Source organism: Aphis gossypii, chromosome 1 (genome assembly GCF_020184175.1).
Source record: "Aphis gossypii isolate Hap1 chromosome 1, ASM2018417v2, whole genome shotgun sequence".
NCBI classification, from domain to species: domain Eukaryota; kingdom Metazoa; phylum Arthropoda; class Insecta; order Hemiptera; family Aphididae; genus Aphis; species Aphis gossypii.
In genome coordinates this window covers 71,520,871-71,543,241 of record NC_065530.1, presented here as the reverse complement: position 1 = coordinate 71,543,241, position 22,371 = coordinate 71,520,871, and the positions used below count along the sequence as shown (strand labels likewise).

General features: G+C 27.8%; 1 protein-coding gene across 3 annotated transcripts in view; it reads left to right on the top strand.

Moving 5' to 3' along the window:
* LOC114127190 (lachesin-like) overlaps positions 1-22,371 on the top strand; it is a 129,319-nt gene that overhangs the window by 36,602 nt on the left and 70,346 nt on the right. For 2 of the 3 annotated variants that reach the window (XM_050209378.1, XM_050209384.1), the window contains exons 2-3: positions 6,273-6,363; positions 18,388-18,559. In XM_050209378.1, coding sequence (XP_050065335.1) covers positions 18,496-18,559 — 64 coding nt within the window. In that variant the 5' untranslated portion in view covers positions 6,273-6,363; positions 18,388-18,495. The remainder of the gene's footprint in view (positions 1-6,272; positions 6,364-18,387; positions 18,560-22,371) is intronic. The other variant, XM_050209390.1, reaches the window with a different exon arrangement.

The window sequence follows — 22,371 nt, the reverse complement described above, 5'->3', positions numbered from 1 at the left end:
CCCCCTCAAATCCGCACACGTCATTCATCCGCACATATACCTACGTGTTATATCATAGACACACATTCGCGTAACCGGCTGTATAGGTATATAATAAACACCTCGGCTGCCGTCCACGTCGTTATTTTCTCGGACACGGTGTGCCGCGCCCGCCGAGGAGCCGATTCCATCAATTTCCGATTTCCTCTCGGTCTTCCGGTCCCATACACTGGGCGAAAAACACCGCAAATAGTGTCGGGTTCATCGCTGACGGACGGACAGACGGACGCGCGTCGTCGCGGATTCGCGCGTCCGAAACGCTTTTTAAAAACGCTGGCGCGCGCGTGATAAATGAAACCGCCTTTGCCACCGCCAGAGCCCGATAACACATTATATATAAATAACCTTTTATGTGTCCCGTCTGCGCGCACACAAGAGCCGCTTGTCGGGTTCGACGGCGTGTAAACAATCGGAAGCCGCCACCCCGGCCCTATCCCGCGGCGCCATTTCTCACGCGCGTTCCTCATCCCCGGCGACGTCCGCTCGACGCACACGAATTTGGTCCTGTCCAGTATATGAATTCGACTTCCACAAACCATCCTACCACCCTGCTCCTGACCCGCCCCTCCGCCGATGGTCATTTAATTGGTTCGGATCCGAAAACCGTGCGCGCGTCTACACCTCGATGTATCTTCGTCAAACTGGACCGACGGATTCCTCTCCACCACCACCCCGCAGATATATCGCCCCGCCAAAATCATATACCTCTTCGACTCATAAGTCCGTACATACTCGCACTGCAGAGGTTTCGTATAGTCGTCGTGTCTACTTCGTCGTAGTCGTCGTTGTCGTCGTCGTCGTCGGCGGCGGCGGGCGACGTCTTCATTTTTCGCCGTCGCGTGTAATGTAGAACGCGCTGGGCCGCTTGACCGATAGGCGATAATATATCACCCGGTCGACTATTCTCTAAACGGATAGCACGCTCAATGTATATATAATATAATATATAGTCTCTCGGTCGTGTTTTCGGGCTCTTTTCCGTGTACGAGGGGGGTCTGACAATAATATATCACGCATTCAACGTGTTATGTGTGTGTGTGTGTACTTATATGTTATATACGGCTGACTTTACGATAAAAACAATTTACCGCGGTCTCGTTGCGCCACTGAAAATTTCTACGCCTTCAGCCTTGTGTATATTATATTCTTGGACCACGCGTCGTCCGCTCTGTACGATGTGGTAAACAAAACAATGTGTTACATGATATAGTTTGCTCGTGTTATATCTGATAAACTCTACTACAACTATAGCATAAATCATAATAATAACAATAATAATAATAATAATAATATTTTATACCACGTTGTATAATAATATATCGTGTACTGCGACGTGCGTATAATCGGTTGTAATCGATCAGAGTTGGATGGTGGTCGCCGTCGTAGACCCCGATCGGAGTTCTATCAATGATGCGTTTGTGCGACAGACGACTTGGCGTCAAGTGCCGTCGCACTAACATACGTCCTCAATAAAGGTCTTGTTTCGTGATAAATGTACTAGGGGGAATGGAATCAAATTAAGGGAGTCCTGGGCCAAATGACGCAGGAGCGAAACGCGCGCATTTTCACCCTCCGCCGACCCGCGTGGTTTCTATTTCTGCGGTATACACATATTTTCACCACAGATAATTCGCTTTTCGATATAGCACAACATGAACGATACATAGATAAATGCAATGAAAAACACCAACGAGTCCAGTGTTATCCATTTGTTAACCACCACTGATTCCCCAATCATATCAGATTTCGTTCAGAGTTATTACCACTTTACATGATGTCAGATGCGTTTTATTGAGTAATATACATTTTGCTGTATGATATTGATATACATGGTTATTTATATTGATCAAATGTGATATTTTACTCGTAATAATAGGGTTTCACAGATTTTCGTCCAGTATCTAATTCATACATTATTTTGTTTTTAAAAAATTGGCTTCCTCAAACACAAATAGATTAGAATTAGAATTTTACAATATTTTTTGTTGCTATTATACCTATATATATATATATATATATATATATTATGTACATAAATATATATTGTAAGTATCTTTGATTTTAATTTTAATTCGTTAAATTAAAAAATGTATTGAATATTTTAAAAACTTTTATAATTTTATTCAAATGGATAATTTACTTATATAATATATTTATACTAATCAGCACACACTTGCAATTACTAATTATATGTCATCTCAATCTTACTTAATAAGTTATATCTACATTTTTAAAATTATAATTGTTTTCATTTAGTAGATAATTATCATTAATTTGTACATTACAGTATATAGTGTATACAATATACTCGTATACTTAATATGTGTATGAATTATTCTCTTCAATATTTCGATTAAGTATTTTTAATAATTTTTTGTTACGGTATTTAAATTAACATGTTAAGTAATACAATGTTCTTACCTTTTATTATATATTATGATTTAAACTTTGAGAGTGAATTCTGATAAAAAATTAAATCTAGTTGTGGGGGGAGGGGGTAAATAAAAATTCCCTAATATTTTTACAAATAACCAAGAAAAAATAATTTTTACGCAAAACGTGCAATTTTCATCAAATAAATTTTGTTCTGTTATTGTTGTAATTCAAAAATGAATGTCAGTAGAGACTTGCAGTCGTATCAAATATTAATAATATCATTTCATTGTTATAAAATGATTTTAAAAATATATTTGGTTCTTTTTGTGTTTTTATGGGTATTTTTCTTATGTTGGTTTTCATATATATTCATGATACAATTTTTTTTTATGGTTAAAATAGCTTGATAATTTTATACAAGGTTAATCAAAAACTAATCATATTATGCTAACTATAAATAGCAAAAATACGTATGTACAATTTTTTTTATCCAAATGTTCAAATCTTTAGAAAAATTTAAAAACAATAAATGAAAATTAACAATTTTTATAAATTGTTTAATAGTGTGAAATTCATAAAATATTTAATATTTATACTTAAAGTTTGAAATTATATTAAAAGGTTTCTAGAATATTAGAATTTTTTTAGTACTTTAAATATTGTCGAATGTTAATGTTTGAATAATAAGGAAGAGGAAATAATATATTATACATTTTATTTTGTTTGCCGATTCCATTGAGCAAACTGACCGAAGTAGGAGAATCATGGCAGTGCTCCATTATGCTGTTATTAGACCAATTAGTTACTCCTTTAATAATAGGATTAAAAGACCGAGCGGAATTTCGCCTCAATACGAGGCTTGAAACCACTGAAAGTATAATAATACAAATGGCTTGGGGGTATAAAATAACGAGTGTCAACCAACCATGCTAAGAATACAATTTTGATTGAATCTACTATACTCACAGTGTTACAAAGAGAATATGTTTAGTTAAAAAAAATAACTTTTTATGTGTACTTCTTTATATTTTTTAAATAATGTTTACATATTATAAACCACATTCATACAAAGTAAATAAATTAATAAATGAAATAACTGTTGAAACTATACCAAGAAAACGTTGACAATGGAATTTCATTATTTTTATACAATATTCATTTTATTTGAAACTCAGTTGAAATATTCGATATATTAACATAATATTAATACGTAGATCAAACGAATTCACATGATGTATAAATGTATAATGTATAATTAATGAAAATGAAAATGTATTGTAAATAAACTAATCATATACTATAATATCAGTATAAAATAATGAATATATTTGAATTTTATGAGATGTATATTTTTTTTACACGTTCACTAATTATAGTTGAAAAGCTATAATTTAAACCGAAAAAAAAGAGTTAGGTTGATATTATTTGTTATTTCTAATTTTACAAGATATCTAAAAATTGAAAAATGTAATTTAACAAAAAATACGACCTAAAAATAAGTATATGAAAAAAAAATAAGTTTTAAAAAAATTATATATTAAGATAAATTACATTATTGGATCTCTAAAAAAACAATACTGATTGTGGTTGTTTATATGAGAGACTTAAACGGGATTCAACTGTATTGAATATTGATTGACTGTTAACATATGAAAGTAAAATTTCAATGAAAGTGATTAGTTTCTAATGTTTGATATCTATATAATTCACTACATAGTGAAGTCAGATATTCTTAAAAGTAATTACGAAAATAGTGTATATCAACTTTTAATCATTTTATGTTCTTTGATGGTTTTTTTTGTATAATTGTGTCTTTTGTAATGAATAAATTTATTATTTATCTTAATTAAATCACATTTTAAATTATATATTATACAAAAAAGTAAAATTAGGGAAATTAGGAGTATTCTACCACACTCGTTTTTTTATAAAATCGATTGTTATTTTACATTTAAGCATAGTTAAATATTTTTCTAAGTGCTTAAAATGGTGATTCAAATGTTAATAAAATCTGTAAAAATGCAGCTATTTACTTCTTCATTTTTTTTATATTTTAAATTATACACTATAGAATTTGAAGTTTGAGTATAGTTCAAAAGTATTAAAACTATTTAATATGGATAAAATGTTCTACTGCCATGTCAATATATTATTTGAAATATTCAAAAACTGCTTAGCTATATAAAAGATTGAACTACAAATTCTCGTTAGATAATTCTTTATTTTTAACCCCATGGGAAATTTTAGCTCCTCCGCGGTAAAAAAAAATATTTTGATTTGATACTTTGATAATCAGGATTCTGATGATTCATCTGCTTTGCTTCCCAAACTCTCAGCGCATCATATAGTTTGAAGGTACATTTTCTTATACATCTAGTAGTTTTTTTTTTATCAAGTTTAATAATTATATATAAGTTTGACAATAGTTTAAAGACTATTATTTAATCAACTATACTATTATTATAAAACTGGGGTCGTAAATATATTTTTAATGATGTAGTTATATTTCCGTATACGTTATACACAGCTATTCGAAACTGAACACAGGGTTTTTTTTCATTTTATCGTGTATTTTACTCAATTTATTTTGATAATTTATACTTGAATTAGCATTAAATAACATTATGCCACTTAAATGGTATCTGGGCGTTTGGAATTTAAGGTATTACGCAATTTTAAATATTTATACGTTACGAAAAAAAGAGTAATAATAAATCAGTCAGTTTAATATTATTATCTTCTACGGAGCCCTAAGCAAAAACTAAGAAATACAGAAAATCGAAAAATCCCGTTATGTTTTCGCGACGACATCCGTCATTCGAAAAACGAAAAACTACCGAGAACTCGACGACGTAATTTTTCGGCCGGATGCTTCTCGCGCTGTCAGCCGTCGTTGGCCAGTATAATAATCAGCAGTAATTGTTGTGAGTGTGGGGGTTGAGTGACAGTTGAGATGAGAACAGCTACTTTCTCCGTTAACCCCTCGAACGTAAACTTCTTATCTTTCTGACGAGTTTTGAAATTGCTACGAAAGGTATTAAAATGAGTAGGTATTAAAAACATAAAAAACAAAATCATTTTAAGACGAATTGCGAAGATTGAAAGGAATGGTAGCTCAAAGCGATAGAACAACGAGTACGAAACCCTCGGTATCCGAATATCTTTTATTTGTTTGTAATTTTCACACTCTCATAGAAATCACGAAATCACGTAATTTCAAAAACAAAACTCACACAATTTGTCTGCAAAACAGTAAAAGAAATGATTTTTCTCTTTTCTGAAGAAAATACTGATAACTTTTATTATTCTGTTTATAAGTTTTAGATTTCACGTTCATAAAGTTTCGTTAGTATTCAATTGACGAACGGCCATATATGTGTCTATTACAAATATATATATATATAATACACATGGTATATAGTATATTATATATGTACAATATACTGCGGATGTATACAGTTTTTGAGTTGTATTCAATATGAATTTATACTTCAAATCTTCAATTGTTATTTATCACATTTGGTTTATATATATATATTTGGTATGGTATAACCAATAAAATACGTAGTAGTAAAATAAATTATTAAATACATTTTATATACATTATACATTGATGAATAATAAAAATTATTTTCGAAAATGTCAATGTTTAACAATCAATAATTGGTTGATACTTCATATACTCCATAATATCTATGTATGTAGAATAGGTGTGTGCATTAAAAATTAAAATTGGTAATTTTTTATCTGGATATAAATCTTGTGTTGTTTTTTAATTAGAATATTGGTTTAACATGTTTTTTTAGGCGGATTTTCTGATAAACCTTTTTTTAATTAAAAAATGTATAATTTGACAGAGTTCCTGTTTACCGTTTCGATACGTCTATTCGTCGACAGAAGAACATCAGATTGACAATTTCACAAACCGGGAATTGATTGTTCTCAAAGGTATTTTTATTTTTACTTTTATTTTATTAAGATAAGTTTCCAATTAATATTACGTTATCGCATATATACTGTAAGTCTGAAAATATAATAAATACATTTGATATTTACAATGGATAAATAAATGTTAATTATTTTTTATTTGATGCCCATTCAAAAAAAAAAAAACACGTTTCTTTAATGTATGCACTATTATACGATAATATGTATTCGTTTTGTATGTACTAAGTGATTATGGTGATAACGCCAGGATAAGTTTTAAATCCTATTATAATAATAAGCTATCACTTGAGTAACAATTTGAAAAAGTAGAAGTTGAGTAACAAATTTAGTTATATGTATATATTGGCCCTTAAAAAGTAATTAATTAATGATAAAAAAAGTTACACAACCAAATAATTTAAATGAAAATACAAGATTCGTAGACATTATTTACTAAATAATTAAAAAATAATAAAACTATTGCGATAGGAAATTAAATTGTACCAGTAAAATTTTCAAATTTACTTGAAAATGAATTTATGTAAGAATAACGTGCAGTCGTCAAGTGAATTAAAAAGAAAAAACATGTGACAGTATCTTTATCAAAAATAATTAGGAATCTGTCGTTGGTATATATATATTTTCTTAAAATTGTTAAAGATTAACGATTATTGCTTACTGAGTTGGAAACTATTTTCATTGATAACATCGCATGTCAAACACCAAAAGCGTATTACCTTTTCAAAATCAAAAAAAGATAATGACATTTTGCTTTTAAACACTTATTTAATTAAAATCTGTTAAAATTAATTTCTATATCACAATTATTTAATGGGTTGCTTTAAAATGTTGTTCCAAGAAAATTTACGGAAAATAAAATTTAGTATATCAGACTGTTTAAAAATGTAAATTGCGTCAATACGAGTTATGTATTGTGTTTAGTTACTAGTTATAACTACTTTATCGAATTCAGTTATATTCCGTATTGTTTCTATATTTTATTATTATTATAAATGATATTATTTCGTGTTTAATGATTGTATTAATAAATATTATAAAATGTTTAGGTTATTATGTAGTATAATATCACTTACTGTTGTTAGTTTAATACATTATAGGTATAGTTTACTCATGTAAAGTTTGAGGATACTTGATGAGTATCAATTAGTTATGGCCTACGAGTGTAATATTTAACGCTTAATCCTTTATCGTTTAATCATAATATACACATTATATTCTAACGATATACATCAGTTTATTGTGTATTTTTCGTTAAAACGATTTGAGTCGTATTACGTAAGGCTGTAGACATTGCTTGTTAGCGTGAAAACACTCGTGGTCGAAAATAAGCTAGAAATCCATTACTTTGATCGAGCCATTTTATGATTTATAGACTTATAGTTATTGAACTCGGTTATTACTGTAGGTACAACTCTAGCGTAAATGTATCATTCCAAATCAGTTCGTATAAATATTTTCTGCGTCAGTCTAGATTTGGCGTGTACACATAAAATAAAACGTTTACGCCTCGTTGGCAATAAAACGCGCGCGGCACGCTGCGGCTTGGCAATCCCGATGCAAATAATAATAATATAATAATATAATAATAATATTCTCCCGGCGCGCTTATGGCGGAGGTGGTCACGTAACGTCCGATACGCGTAATTTATATCATCGAACATACGACCTGAACATTTGGCAAGGCGAGGCGCAGGTTACCTGACCTAACCTGCTTTATACCTAACAGCGTATACCACGCACACGTTTCATACCTATCACCTATATACTCGGTATAATATTATTGTTTTAGATAACGAGCAGCGGTACCTATCCTTAGCGACGGTGCTAAGTCTCCCAGCAAATTGTAGGTGTGTGTGTGCGTTTGTGTGATATATCGGTGCCATGACCGGTGACGGTGCACATGCACATATACATATTGGGGTGGGAAACCGCACTGACGTAGACGGTCATCCCGCCGCCCACCGTTTTGTGTGTGCACATGCCTCAACTGTTTACGACACGCGATTTTAGGGGAAACCTCGTTAAACGTCCTTTCGCGTTATTAATTATTATTATTACTTGGACCAGTAATGTCGTTATTAATTGCTGTACCGGAAGTGAGTGAGCGCGCGACAAGAAGGGTTTCAGTCCCGCTATTGTACATATATATATATACATATTATATACGTAATATATTATACATTGTATAATATGGTACAATTATTATATATATACGTAATGCATAATATAACCGATATCCATATAATTTATCCATCTACAACGAATTCCTTGGAGAAAGGAAGAAAGGACATTGCATACTACGCGTGTTTTTTCCGTTGACCCTATCCGTCCACCTTTAATGACCTGTTGACCAACAACACTACCATTATTTATACATATATATATACGACACATCACATCAATTACGATGAGTAAATTCCTAAAGTGATCGGCTGCAGTATGTAAGTGTGTTTCATACAAAACTTAATCGCAGTAAATTGTTTGGATAGCATGCATACAATAAAAATAAATAATATATCAAAGTTTTAAATTTTTCTCGATAAATTGTTGTCATTAACATAAAGTGACAATCGATATTATAAGCTCACGATAAACTATTTAAAATATTAAATAAGTTATTTGCAAAATATTAGTTGTATCGTAGTTAAAGGAGTTTTTGTATGAATCCCTTCGTGTATTGGTATTTAGGTTTTTTAGTTTCATAAATTAATGGCATTGTAAAATTATATCATACAAGTACGAAAAAAAAGAATGCAAGGAAAAAATTTCTTAAATTGAAATTCATACGTCATATTTGATTGTATTATAATTTATTAATCCATTGCATCAATCAACAACAGTTTCTCGGCTCACGCAATAATGCAGCTGCAACACGTGTCTACTCTATAGCCTTAAACCGTACATTAAAGCGACTACTAAAATTCAACCAGTGAGTGTGTTATAGGAATAAACAATTTAAAAGTCCTCTTTATTATGCGTAGGTACATACACTTAAGGTCATTCAATTGCTTCCCATAAAATATCACTTTGAAAAGAATTTGTATAATAGTCGGGCGATTTGTTTTGTGTGAAAAACACAATATGTTTTCGCATTATCGCATCGATCTACCGATCGAAATCGGTAGAAAATAAATAAATAGAATCATATTTTTATTGTGCTTTACCCGGTCGCCGAATAACAATGATTACAAAAATATAATAGTTATTATAATTCATAGTTTATTAAAATCCAAAAGACTCGGCGAAACCCTAACCCGCATTCAAGAATATAATTCTCAAGTGTATGTTTCCTGTTTATTTATTTCCCCCCCTCGGCGGCTTTGATGGCGTCGGTATAGTGCGCTAGCGAAGTGTGTATTTTCTATTGTGTGTGCGTTTAATCAAAACGTCTGCATTTGCGTGTTTACCGTTCGGTGCAGACTTGTGTTTTGGATTGTGGACGAATGGGACCCACCAAGAAAAGAAATAAACTCCTTAATGACTGATATCACTTTCTGCGCAGACAGTCATAGATTCTAAATAGACAGAAAAGAAACTAGAAAGAGACGAATGAAAAGTTTCAACGGAAATAAATACAAAGCCATAAAATGTTTTCGTATTTATATTTTCTCGTTTTGTGATATCACGAGCATTTAACTTAAATTATTTTGTGATTGTTTACTAGACTATAATAACTATTAGATTCACAGTGTCATATAAAAATAATACATATTTTACGGTACACGCGTTTAATATATACAAACACAATAATTAACAGTTATTACAAGTTTATACAAATAATGTATCAGTATACTAAACATTATATTACTTACAATAAAATATTTACTATTCGTATGAGTGTATTAATATTGTTATGCTCGTATTTTGCACATTAGGTACCTTCTATATTGTTAAAAAAGTTAAAACTCACCTACCTTATAGTAGTAGTTACGGCTAAATTACTTTTGGTATCGAGTTTCATACACCCAATTTACTTGCCAATGATTTTTCGTTTAACGACCTCGTAAAAAAAAACTATTACTTACCCCCGTAACAATACTTCGAGTAAACGCATCATTGAATTCAACCCTGTCTATGATTTACCAGAACACCAAGAATTTAAGATCTTAACGTTTTTCCTTTGTACCAGTACCTTCTAAATTTCAACGGCGAAACCAATATTTTATCGATTTATATTTTCACATAAAATTCAATAGTATCATATTTCTAACAACCCGAGAAAGTTCTAAGCACAACAAACACAATTCACATGGGTGTTTAGTTTTAATTTTAGTCTTTAGACCATTAAACAAGGTACCTATATTGTATTTAATTAGAAATATGTGAGAGACCTTCAAAAATACACACTCACACATAAACATACACTAAAATTCAAATATATAAAAAAAGCTTATTCTGTTTTTTTTCTCGATAAACTGTGTCGATTCTCCCGATTTTAAGTAAATTCTCAGTTAGCTCAAATGTATAGTCATTTAAAAATAACTAATTTATATTGACATTGTAAATATATTATGCGCTTAAAAGTTTGTAGAGTTTATTTGTAATTAAATTGTTATAAGTTTCAAATAAATGTATGATTATATTATTGAAATCACATAATACGTGTTGATATAAGGTTACCTTTACTATTAAATACTTTTATACATTTTATTGACGAAAAATGTCAACATTATATTAGGAAGTAAAAAATCTAAAAGAGCATTTTACTAAGTAATGGTAAGGGTTTATTTTTAAAAATATATGTTCTCTGTTCTTTAGTATTTTTTTTTTATATACCTATTTCAATGTATTCAATTTGTTTGACAATTACAGAGAAATGTGAAAAGTTATCTAATTTTAATTATTTTCAAGTGAATTTTTCTTTTCAATTTATAAACCATAAAGATATAGATTAAACTACGTAAACTGTGTTTATTTCTTTACTATTGAAAATTATTTACTGATAAAATAATATATATCTGAAATTTTATATTCTATTATAGTTTTTGCTGTCTACGCAAATATCACAAAATTTGTAGTATTACGGTATTATATAATAATATAATTGTGGGTTATTTCTAGACGATGGAAATAATAATTTTATGATTTCCTTTTAAAATTAACGGAAATTTGATTTGTCCTCTAGAAAAAAAAAGTTTTCATGATGCTTAAAAATGAGTTGATTCATATACGTTACCCAACAACAAATGTCTACTGTAAAATAAATGAACTATATTATAGTAAATGTGCTACCCTTCCATCACAACTTCTCGCACACACTCTATATAGCAGACACGATTTTCGCTTTACACACCGGAGTTCGGACGGGGTTTCGAGTAGGATTTGACTGTTGAGGGTAGGAGTTCTAGAGGAGACAAAAAGAAGTCGCTGATAGCTTTTTTTGCGATCTTATTTACGGATGTCAGTGAAACTTCAAGACTATTCTCCAGAAATGATTCAAAATCGTAGAGCAATTGATTGCCTTCGATATTGTACCCGAGTCAAATGGGATTTTAAAACCATTCCTCCTACAAGCACACGATTGATGTTACCACGTACAGTATACATAGCAAAGTTAAAGATATTAATGGGCGACCGTATTTGGTTAAAAAAAACATAATACACAAAGACTTCACTTCCTTACGTTTTTTTTATTTTTTAGTTTCTTATAAAAATCGGTACCGAAAAATATATGCTACCATATAGTTATCTACTAAAATTAAATATATTATACATTTTTATTTTTCTGTGATTTATACATAGTGGAAATTGAATATTTTTTTAAAGGGTAGAAAGGTGAGGCGATACACCTTTAATAATATAATAGTGGCGGCGTGTTCTACACCCGCCGACCTAGCAACCGATTCAAGTTTTCTCTACAATCTTTGTGTGTGTATGGATATAATATATGTATATTATGAACGTCTGTTTGTGTATGTTATGTAATAATATAGTGCAGACATTCCATTAATCTTGAAGAGAGCATAAATAACATCTCCCCGACCGGAAGTTTAATTCGTATGTACAGTCGTCTTAGAATTGATAAATGTTTTTCCCACTTACAACGGTAGTAATAATTTTCGACACAAAAATATGAAAGAATATGTCACGGGTCGGTATTAACAATTTTGTTCATACCCTTCGGTTGGTAATTGCTTTTTACGTGCCGTAATTATTATTGGGCTATTCGAAAGTCGACACACAAATCACAGGACGGGTGGAAAGAAAAAAACGAGACACTACAGTTGAAGCTTAAAATTGATTTTTTCCTGCATTTTCCCTCCACCATTCTCTGTAGCTGTGTAGTACGTCTGTCATCCGCTTCGTTTAGTTTTACAAAAGCTGCACCTGATTTATTTCGACGTGGACCTAATCCTGATAGACTTATTTTTCTCTTGTTCATGTTTATGTCACGAAGCTCAATAAAAACACAGTGAAAAATTCTCTATAGTGTTTTTTTAAACATCCAATTACAGTAATCCAAATCAAAATAAACTTCGAGTAGTACTCCGAGCATTAACTACGACGGCATTGACTCGGCAGTTAACTCCTTAAATTTGTTCATGTATTATGTAAGACTGTTTATTAAAAATCTAAATCTTCACAAATTCAATATTTTGTAGAATTTTTAAAGGATAAGATATTAAATTAATATAGGTTAAATGGAATAAGTCAAAATCACTAACTAATATGCAGGAAACAAAAACAAAATCACAAATTTTTGATTGGCTGTATTAGCGTTTTTATTTTTTTTATGGATTATATAAGTATAAAACAAAAACAAAACTCAAATATTTATAAAGTAAATACTATGTGGAATACTTTTTTCTATAAGGTAGCGTAACAATAAAAATAATATATTTAAAAATACCAATCAAAACTTATTTTTCAAATTATGTTTTTAATATTTATTATCGTTATTATACTTATTTTTAATTGATGAATAAAATACAATTTTAGTCATATATATAATATTATAATTAAATATACCTACATTGAAATCGCAAGAAATTTCCAATTTTTTCTTAATAATGTTTTTGAAATAATATTTTGATGATATATATTTTTATATTTATACGATTTTAAAATAAAATATAAATAGTTATAGGGTTTGTTAAATATATTCCATAATAAAAAAAAATATATATATATTTCTCTATAATGTCTATATTCTATATTATTAAATTGTTAAGAATAATATTATTGTTAAAGTAATTTTGATGGTATAATATTTTTTTTGATTATATAATTATAATAATTACATAATTACTGTGAAATTGTTTGTTTTTATTTTGATGGCTTATCACTAAAATAGTATTGATAACAATTCAAAATAACTTTTTAGTTAATATTGAGACAAGTAATTTTCAAAAGTGTAGCTTAATAGGTTTCAACCGTTTCAATCAAAATAAACACATTGTTAAATTAGTGGTTATAAATAGACAAACAAGCCGACGCAACAGGTGTAAACATCGTCAAAAACAAAACGTGACTTTACACAATTGGAAATTTCACTTCTTCGACGATTGTTATAATTTAGGTATAGCAATTATTAATTTCGAATTTTAATCACTTCTAATTCATATTCAAAATATATTAATATATCAGTAATTGTGTGTTTTGAAAATAAATTTTAAATATTTTGAGTTCACTATTGTTGTTACACAATATAATATTAATAAAATGTATATATTTTTTTATTGTTATTATTTTATAATTGTTCGATTTTTTTTTTAATTATACCATAAAAATATGATACAATTTTTTTCAATAAAGTTTTATTTTACGAATTTTAATAACAATTAATTTAAAAAACACTATACAATTATCAAAATAACTGACTAATGACTTTTGACTGTTAAGTGATAGTATTATAATGAATTTATGTTCTATAAAATATAAACTGTCGAGAGAACTCAGGTGTTTTTATTTTTAATTATTTTCATGGTCATCCACAACAGGTTCGGAGATTTATAGGGCTATTTCGCAGTTTTAAGAAATAAAACACAATACTTATATATATTCTGTGGATTGACCACTATTACATTTCAATGGCATTTATTGGACACTCAAAGTGAACTAATAAAAAAAAAGGTTCGTGTTATCTACCCAAACAGTTGTATTCCATGTAAGTGTTGTGGCAAGCTTGAATTGTTTATCTCCAATTCAATTAATACTCGTTATACGTACTGAATATCAGATGATTTAACGTACAAACAATTTAACAAGATTATCACAATTCGCGTGGACTGTGGAGAAGTATCGCTACGAAGTGTGAACGGTAATAAAATTCGTATTAATAACCCAAAATAACATGTCATATGGACAAATGTATGTATATAATTTGAGCAAAATATGTAATGTTTATGTCCTCTTTTAACCAGTGAAGACATAGCCGGTGTCTAAAGACACTTATAAATATGTTTAATGCATCGTTTAGGTGAGATTATACGTATAATATTTCGTTTAATCGAAAGCTATATTGTTATTAAAATAATAAAATACTTTTTCCTTCCCATTTTTAGTTCCATTTACCAATCTTAGATTAGCTGAATATGTTATTATTATTATTATATTTTTTCACGTTAACAAAACAAAACTGAAAAATAAAAGTAATATTTTTTTGAAAACAGGTAATAAAGTTGTTTATGTGCTACTTCTAATGGTAAATAAGCTAATTATAAAATGGCGTTCTCTAAAACTATATACAGAATGATTCACTAAGCATGAACGACCTATTTTCCTTTTAATAATGAATTTATTCATATTATTATTTTATGAACTGTTAAGCTCAAAGGTTAGGAATTTAGAATTTTTCTGAACTATTTAAGAATTATCTAAAGATGTAAAAAACTTGTACTTTTAAATGAGAACCCTTTTATTTAGTGGACAGTTCTTTTGAAAATTTTGATGAATACCAGTACGATATACTAAAGATAATACAGCAGAGAAGTGTTATCAAAATCAACTCTGCACAAAATATCAAGTCATATAATATCACGTAGTGAAGAATAGATTAGCCTTACTGCTATTTTGAAATATTACGAAATTATCATATCATAAGAAAATTTAACGTAGTTATTTTTATAAGCTTCGGTTGTAGGAACTTATTATAATAATTATATTGGGCTGCTACGCTGTTATTTTGTATATTATTTTTACCATTGCATGTGTTTTACAACGCGTTTTTTTTAGCGAAAACACTACATAAAGTTTTTTCCCCATTGTAAGTACATTTTTTTTTTATTCATGCTATTATACGAGTACTTGTTGTAGTAATAACTATTAATTAGATTATTATTTTCTTTTTATAAATAAAACTTATGTCAAAAATGCTTATAGTTATGTTTAAATTTCTGCCAGTATTACAAATTGAGAACTTAGTGTTTACGTGTGTGAAGGGGCGAAGGATCAAGGATCGGATTATTGACAGCGCGCAATGGATTTACCTTAGGAACAACCTGTTGCTTGCCGGATTAATTCGAATGATTTCCTCATCGTTTCCTTATTCATCGTTCAATTGTTACTAAATACCAGTATAATTATTAAAGAGATAATTTTTATTAATAAATCAGTTAGAAAATTATACTACAATATAAATATAATACTAAATTACTGGTAATATGATATTATAGCTATATAGCTATATATTTACATTTTTACTGTGTAAAACATGTATACACGTTTTGTGTAAGCGATATAACATATTATAGTAAATTTAAAACTAAATGAACTAGGAGTGAATCTTGTATTTGAGTTTAAACATTTGAATTCAAAATTATATTTAAAATAAAATAAATAAACTGTTAAAAATAGACACGATTAAATAATTTTCACAGACAAATTATTAGATTTGTATCAAAAAAGTAGTTCCAGAATATACGATCGTAATATTATAATTCATTAGTTTATAGTATAGCAGCTATGGCTCAGGCGTAAACTAATACATTATAATATAACCACGGACAATAACGGCATTTTTTATTTTTATCAATAACGTAGAGTACTAATCTATGATTAGATAATATATAAGTGTTGTGTGTAGATATATAAATAGTCGTACGGAGCAACTGGCTCAATAATAAACCTTTTAATACATAACGCATCGATGACCGTCCAACGATCATGCGTAGCTTATTTATATATCTGTGCCCCGACAATGATGTAGGAGGAGCGGTCGGTTAATATACTATATTGTTACGGGCGGTGTTATAATGTTATGTTTTATCCATTGTCAGCTACAACTATCATAATATAATGAATAATGATGTACGGAATTTTACCACGAACAAACCGATATTGGTGGGCATATGACTATAGTTAATGAATACAAATATCTATAAAATCTACTTGTTGTTCTAATGAATTAATTGTCCGTAATATGAAGTATTTTTTCACGATTACTTTCAGTCGTTTTATTTGAATACGTTAATTGCGCCACAAATTATTACGTAGCGTCACACTAATCTATGGTGAAAATAATAAAATAATCAAGTCGTGTTACATTTGTCGAACATATTATTTTTAATTGTTTTCATATTATAGACACTACAATTAATTAATTTAAGGACCGTTTATAAGAGTTTATGTAATTTATTAACATAGATTAATCGAATGAAAATTCCTTAGCTTTTTTAATTGATTAATAACCATATAGTCATATTATAGAGTACCTATCTAATAGTGTTTTTATTATGACGTGTATGTAGAAGACAGTAGAAAACATTTATTGAACGAAATCAAGCTTAGAAATATATAACGTATAACGTCTATAAATTGATCAGTATGTACAATACACTGAAAGGTTAAAGATGTTTACCACCATTTTTTTATAATACATTTATTTGAATTTTAGTTTTTCAAACTTTCTAAGTAAGATTACTGACTATATTAAGGGGCTTTTATACTGATGTACTTTATATACCTTGATACTAATTTTGTATTAAAAAGTTATTAATTTAAAAAGTGTCCTAATATAAACTTCATTTTTAAAATATGAATTTTCCTTTTTTTTAAATGTTTATAATATCGACAGAAATTAGATTTAAATTATCTTTCAAGTAGTTGTATTTTAGTACTACAAAGGATAATAGTCCATAATAATATATTAAAAATATAAAAATATGGGGGCTATGATTATTTGAAAATTATTATAATATTAATATAATTTTTAATCATTACACGTATAATACGTAAATAATAGACTACCGTTATTTAGAACTAAGATTATTATATTATAAAGTTTAATAACTCAGAAACAAATCGTTTGAATTTCGATTAAGATGGTTCAATATAAAAAAATGTCATCCGGTTAACAATTTATAATGAAAAAAAGTAAATGTAATTAAAAAAAAGAATTTTGTATCACCACAGAATAATACTTAAATTGCAAAAAACGCGTAATTTGAATACATTCATGATTAAAAGATAATATATTATGGCATAACTATTGAATCACTCATAAAAAAATGATAACATAATACCCGTCTGTTTCTGGTATATCACCCACGGTATAGCTCACTACATTCAGTTTTTCCGAACAATTAACCTTTACACTTTGCCGTGTTAACTCTATTAGCTTTGTTCTATGAGATACACGTCATAAGTTATAATATAGCGCAATAATATAACCATTTAATTATTTAAGCAATGGTTTATAGTACGTCATAAAATATACTTTAATGATGTATGCATTGAGTAAGTGGTAGAAAAATCCAATTCAATATTCTCATGTTATTTACATTTTTTTTTCTCAACTTTTTACGTGATAGTAGATAATGTATATTGTATACAAATATTTACATACATTACTATAATATATTTTATGTATAATAATAAGTTAAATATATTTGTATAGTGCCAATAACATTTTTAGACATTCCATTTGCATAAACTACGGCACCGTCGATACCTATAATATTATGTATATATTTTAATGATTAAAATAACTATACCTACTTTAAAGAAAAGCGTATTTAGCTATATTTTATAGCTAAAATATTTAAACGATATTTATTTTTAGTATTTTTGTTTTTTGCCTTTTAGGGGAACTAACTTGTCACACAGGGATGGCGTTTGAAACAAAGGAAACAGGCGAGGGTTGCAGTGAAAACAAACGTTGAAATAAATTGTCGTCGAGAATTTCAATCAAAAATGTTTAACAGAAATTTGATTGTTGTTGCGTTGATTTTTCTGTACGGCAATCTAGAAGTAAATTGTAAGTAAAGAAAACTGCTTTTTTTATAGATATTTAAAACTAAAGTTCAATTGAATTTTGAGTTTCCTAGAACATAATTACAATATACTTTTTGATTATATCTAGTTATTTTTTGTAAACAATAATATTAATTTCCTGAATCATAGTTTTGAAATAATTGTTAAGTTATTTTTTGATATTGACAAAAATATATTTAGTCTTCCCCGTCAAAAATAAAAATCTGCACATATTTTGTGAAAGAAAAGTTATTACTAATAATAGTAATTGTATGTATTGCTATTAAATTACATTTGTTTACGATATTTTCTATCGTAATTTTACAATAGTTTCAATTTTTATTTTTAAATATTGTATGAAATAACATTTTTTATATTTATTGTTAAACATATTTGAAAACAACAATATCAACCTTGTTTAAAAAAAAAAAAAAAAAAAAAACAAAATAACAAATAAAAAATATTTAGTTTTAATGTTTTTGATGTGAAGAAAGTATTAGTTCTGTGAAAAATATCCACTATAGACCAGAAAATTGTTGAGGAATGCGTAACAAGACGATAATAAATACAATAATGTATCTTTGTAACTCCCATGAAAATATTTATTCCTTCGAAAATGCAAAAATAAATACTACGTTGAAAAGTGTATTTGCTTAGCAACTTTATAGAATTCAAGTATAGGTGTAATTGTTATTTTATAGTTATTAATTTCCTAAAATTTTACAACTATTATAATGTCTATTATTCTAATCAAAAAGAGGTAACATACTATATTTTGTCGTGTAAATTTTTATTAAACCAAGTTCCGCCATAAAATGATTCACTTTTTAAGTGTTTTCATTGATAGAAAGTTATGTGTATAAAAGTGTACGAAAATAAATATTAAATGGTTTGCAAAAGCATGGATGACTGATTTATCAAATCAGCAATTGATATTTTCTTGAACTTTTGTACAATTTAAACTTTTATAGACGTTTGTCGTCTTTATTATATCTGGTTTTAAGTTTTGTGGTCAAAGAGAGTTTCGATTAAAATGCCATGTTAAAACTTTTTAATTAGTCAAAAGATCCGAACATTTTATAAATATTTTATTTTTCACGGATTTTTTTGTCACGCTATTTAAACGTTTTATAAAAGGCGTGACAAAATCCTCAATAAAAAAAAAAATATATGATTTAAAATACTTATTAACTATATTAATAAATATTATGAACATACGTAAATATTACATGGCATTAATGCAGTGTTTGTTTATTATAATTTTCCAAAATAACAATCACATTAATTATAATAGTACTGGTATTTTGTATTGCCTTATTCAGCACATTTAAAATTAAAATAATTAAAAAAAAATAATATCTTGAAAAAAAATAATAATATGATAACTTCCAAAATATTACATGGTTTATAGTATTTTATAATTGTGTAGATATAGATAGCTCTGGAAACCAGAAATAAAATGTTTTACAAACGTTAGTTGACCAACAGAACTTAACAAATTGAGTTATTCGTATGGTTATATAGGTATACTTGTATATAATATTATATCAATGTTACATTTGCTTATAGTTATTTATTTATTTTGATTTTAATTTCAATGATCTATTCATTACGTTTATAATACCAAAATATAAATAAATTACGTTTTTTGTGTTCTAAATTAAAAAATCGACTTTAATTTTCATTGCTCAGCTAATATTTGTTACGTAATACGTCTGTTATAATATAATGAATGGTTAATTTATTTGTCGTTAACAATTGTCTTATTAAAAAAAAAAAAAAAACAAACAACTATTCATTATTTAATATTAGATATATTTTCATGTTATTTATTTTCTAAGAAATAAGTACCTATACACACTAAAATATAAATAAATTATATAGCACTTCAAAACGTATTTATCATTCGAAGAATAAATACTTCCCAGTTATACATACTTTAATATTCAGAATTAAATAAGTTATGTTTAACATATATATATATATATATATATATATATATATCCAAAATACTCGGGTAAAGTTAATAATATAACTATTTCGTGATAGTACATATTTAAAATTATTCTGTAATAATAAAATTGTTCAACATCTAATAAACTGACAATTTTTTGTTCATCATTGCGTTACAAGATTGTACAAAATATGATTGCAATATATTTTGTTTTTATGCATTATGTATATTCTGTAGTAAGTCCAAAATAATGTTGTTTTTAATTTTAGTAATTGATAATTTTAAATAGATTTTTTTTTGTATTTCGTATTTTTCATAGTTTAAAATATAATACGTTATTCTTAATTCTAAAAATCTCTATACAAAAAACTATATAGTGGTTTAGATTTCTAATCTTTGAAATAGTATTCATGGTATTAAATGATAATAATACTTCAAAAAACATCAAATTTATGTAACTCTCAAAAATAGTTTAATTCAGAAGTAACTATAATAAGTAAGTTGTTAATAATATTATAAATGTAAGTACTATATATTTATTTTTATAGAAATATTCTTGAATTTAAAGATAATTTAATTAATTTAATGATACTTTTTTCCAATTATACGTAGTCAATCTGGATTATTAAATAAACTTATATGAATTTACAGATTATTATTACTCATATGTATTTTTTAGCTTCGTCGAATGAAACGTTTACATAATTTAAAGTAATGAATTATTTAATTTAATTTCTATTTTTATTCACTTCATTGAAATTGTACATTATTAAACTTTGGATTTTATTACCAACATATTATACTGTTGAAAATATTGAGCGTAAATACGGTAAGACGGTCCTGGTGAAGTTGGGTTGATTATTAAAGTCAAGAGTCCTCGCGTATACATCCAGCCAACTTCTTTACCAAGTTAATTTCATTTTGAGAATGTGTCCTCTTTCCTAACCCATATCACTTTTGAACAGTATTATATTCAAATCCAATTGCGTCTTTTTCTTATTATGTTTTTTATTGTGCTTACCTATTCATCGTGTCGTCATCATAATAACAATTGAGTGTTGGGGGAAATTCGAGGTTGCCACATGTGGTAAGGAATTCAAAGGAACTTATTTTATACATTTTATATGTATACGGAGAATGTATTACACATGTAGAGAAATAGTGAATGTTTCCAAATCATAAAAACCACACTAAGTTTTTAAACTGAGAGCGAAAAAAAATATACGTAAGTAAATTCATAATTATTTAGTTTCAAGGAACATTTAAAACATTTTTATTAATATACGTTTTTTAATCATACGTGGTTAAGAGTTTACTTTTGTTTAATCGATTATAGAAAGTTATACAGAACGCATTAATAATATATTAGTGCAATGAATTATTAAATATTGACTAAATATTTTCGTTCATAAAAAATATACCTATTAATTCTTTACTTACAAATTAAAATATCTACAAAATGAATTTAACATGTTATGTATATTTATTGTTTTTAAATGGCTTTGACAAAAACTCATAAGGGATTTCGTAATACAAATTAAAGTTTTTTGACTTAGCAAAAATAATCTTAAATGAAAATCGAATTTTTTTGATACTTATAGATAGCTCTAAAAAGAGTCGATATATTTTCAAAATATTATCATGACGTATAAAAAATGATAATATAAACGTTCGGTGAACATTTTAAGTGTATTAACGGTTATTCGATTTTGAATCAAAACAAAACGTCAAAAATCGTAGTACGAGGAGAAGAAAAAGTTATTTTATCAGGGTCATAAAAAATTAATTCGACACAGTGTGTTTGTCGACTTTGGACAGATCGTCGAGGAAAAAAAATGACGTGCAACCCCACTACGTCTTGC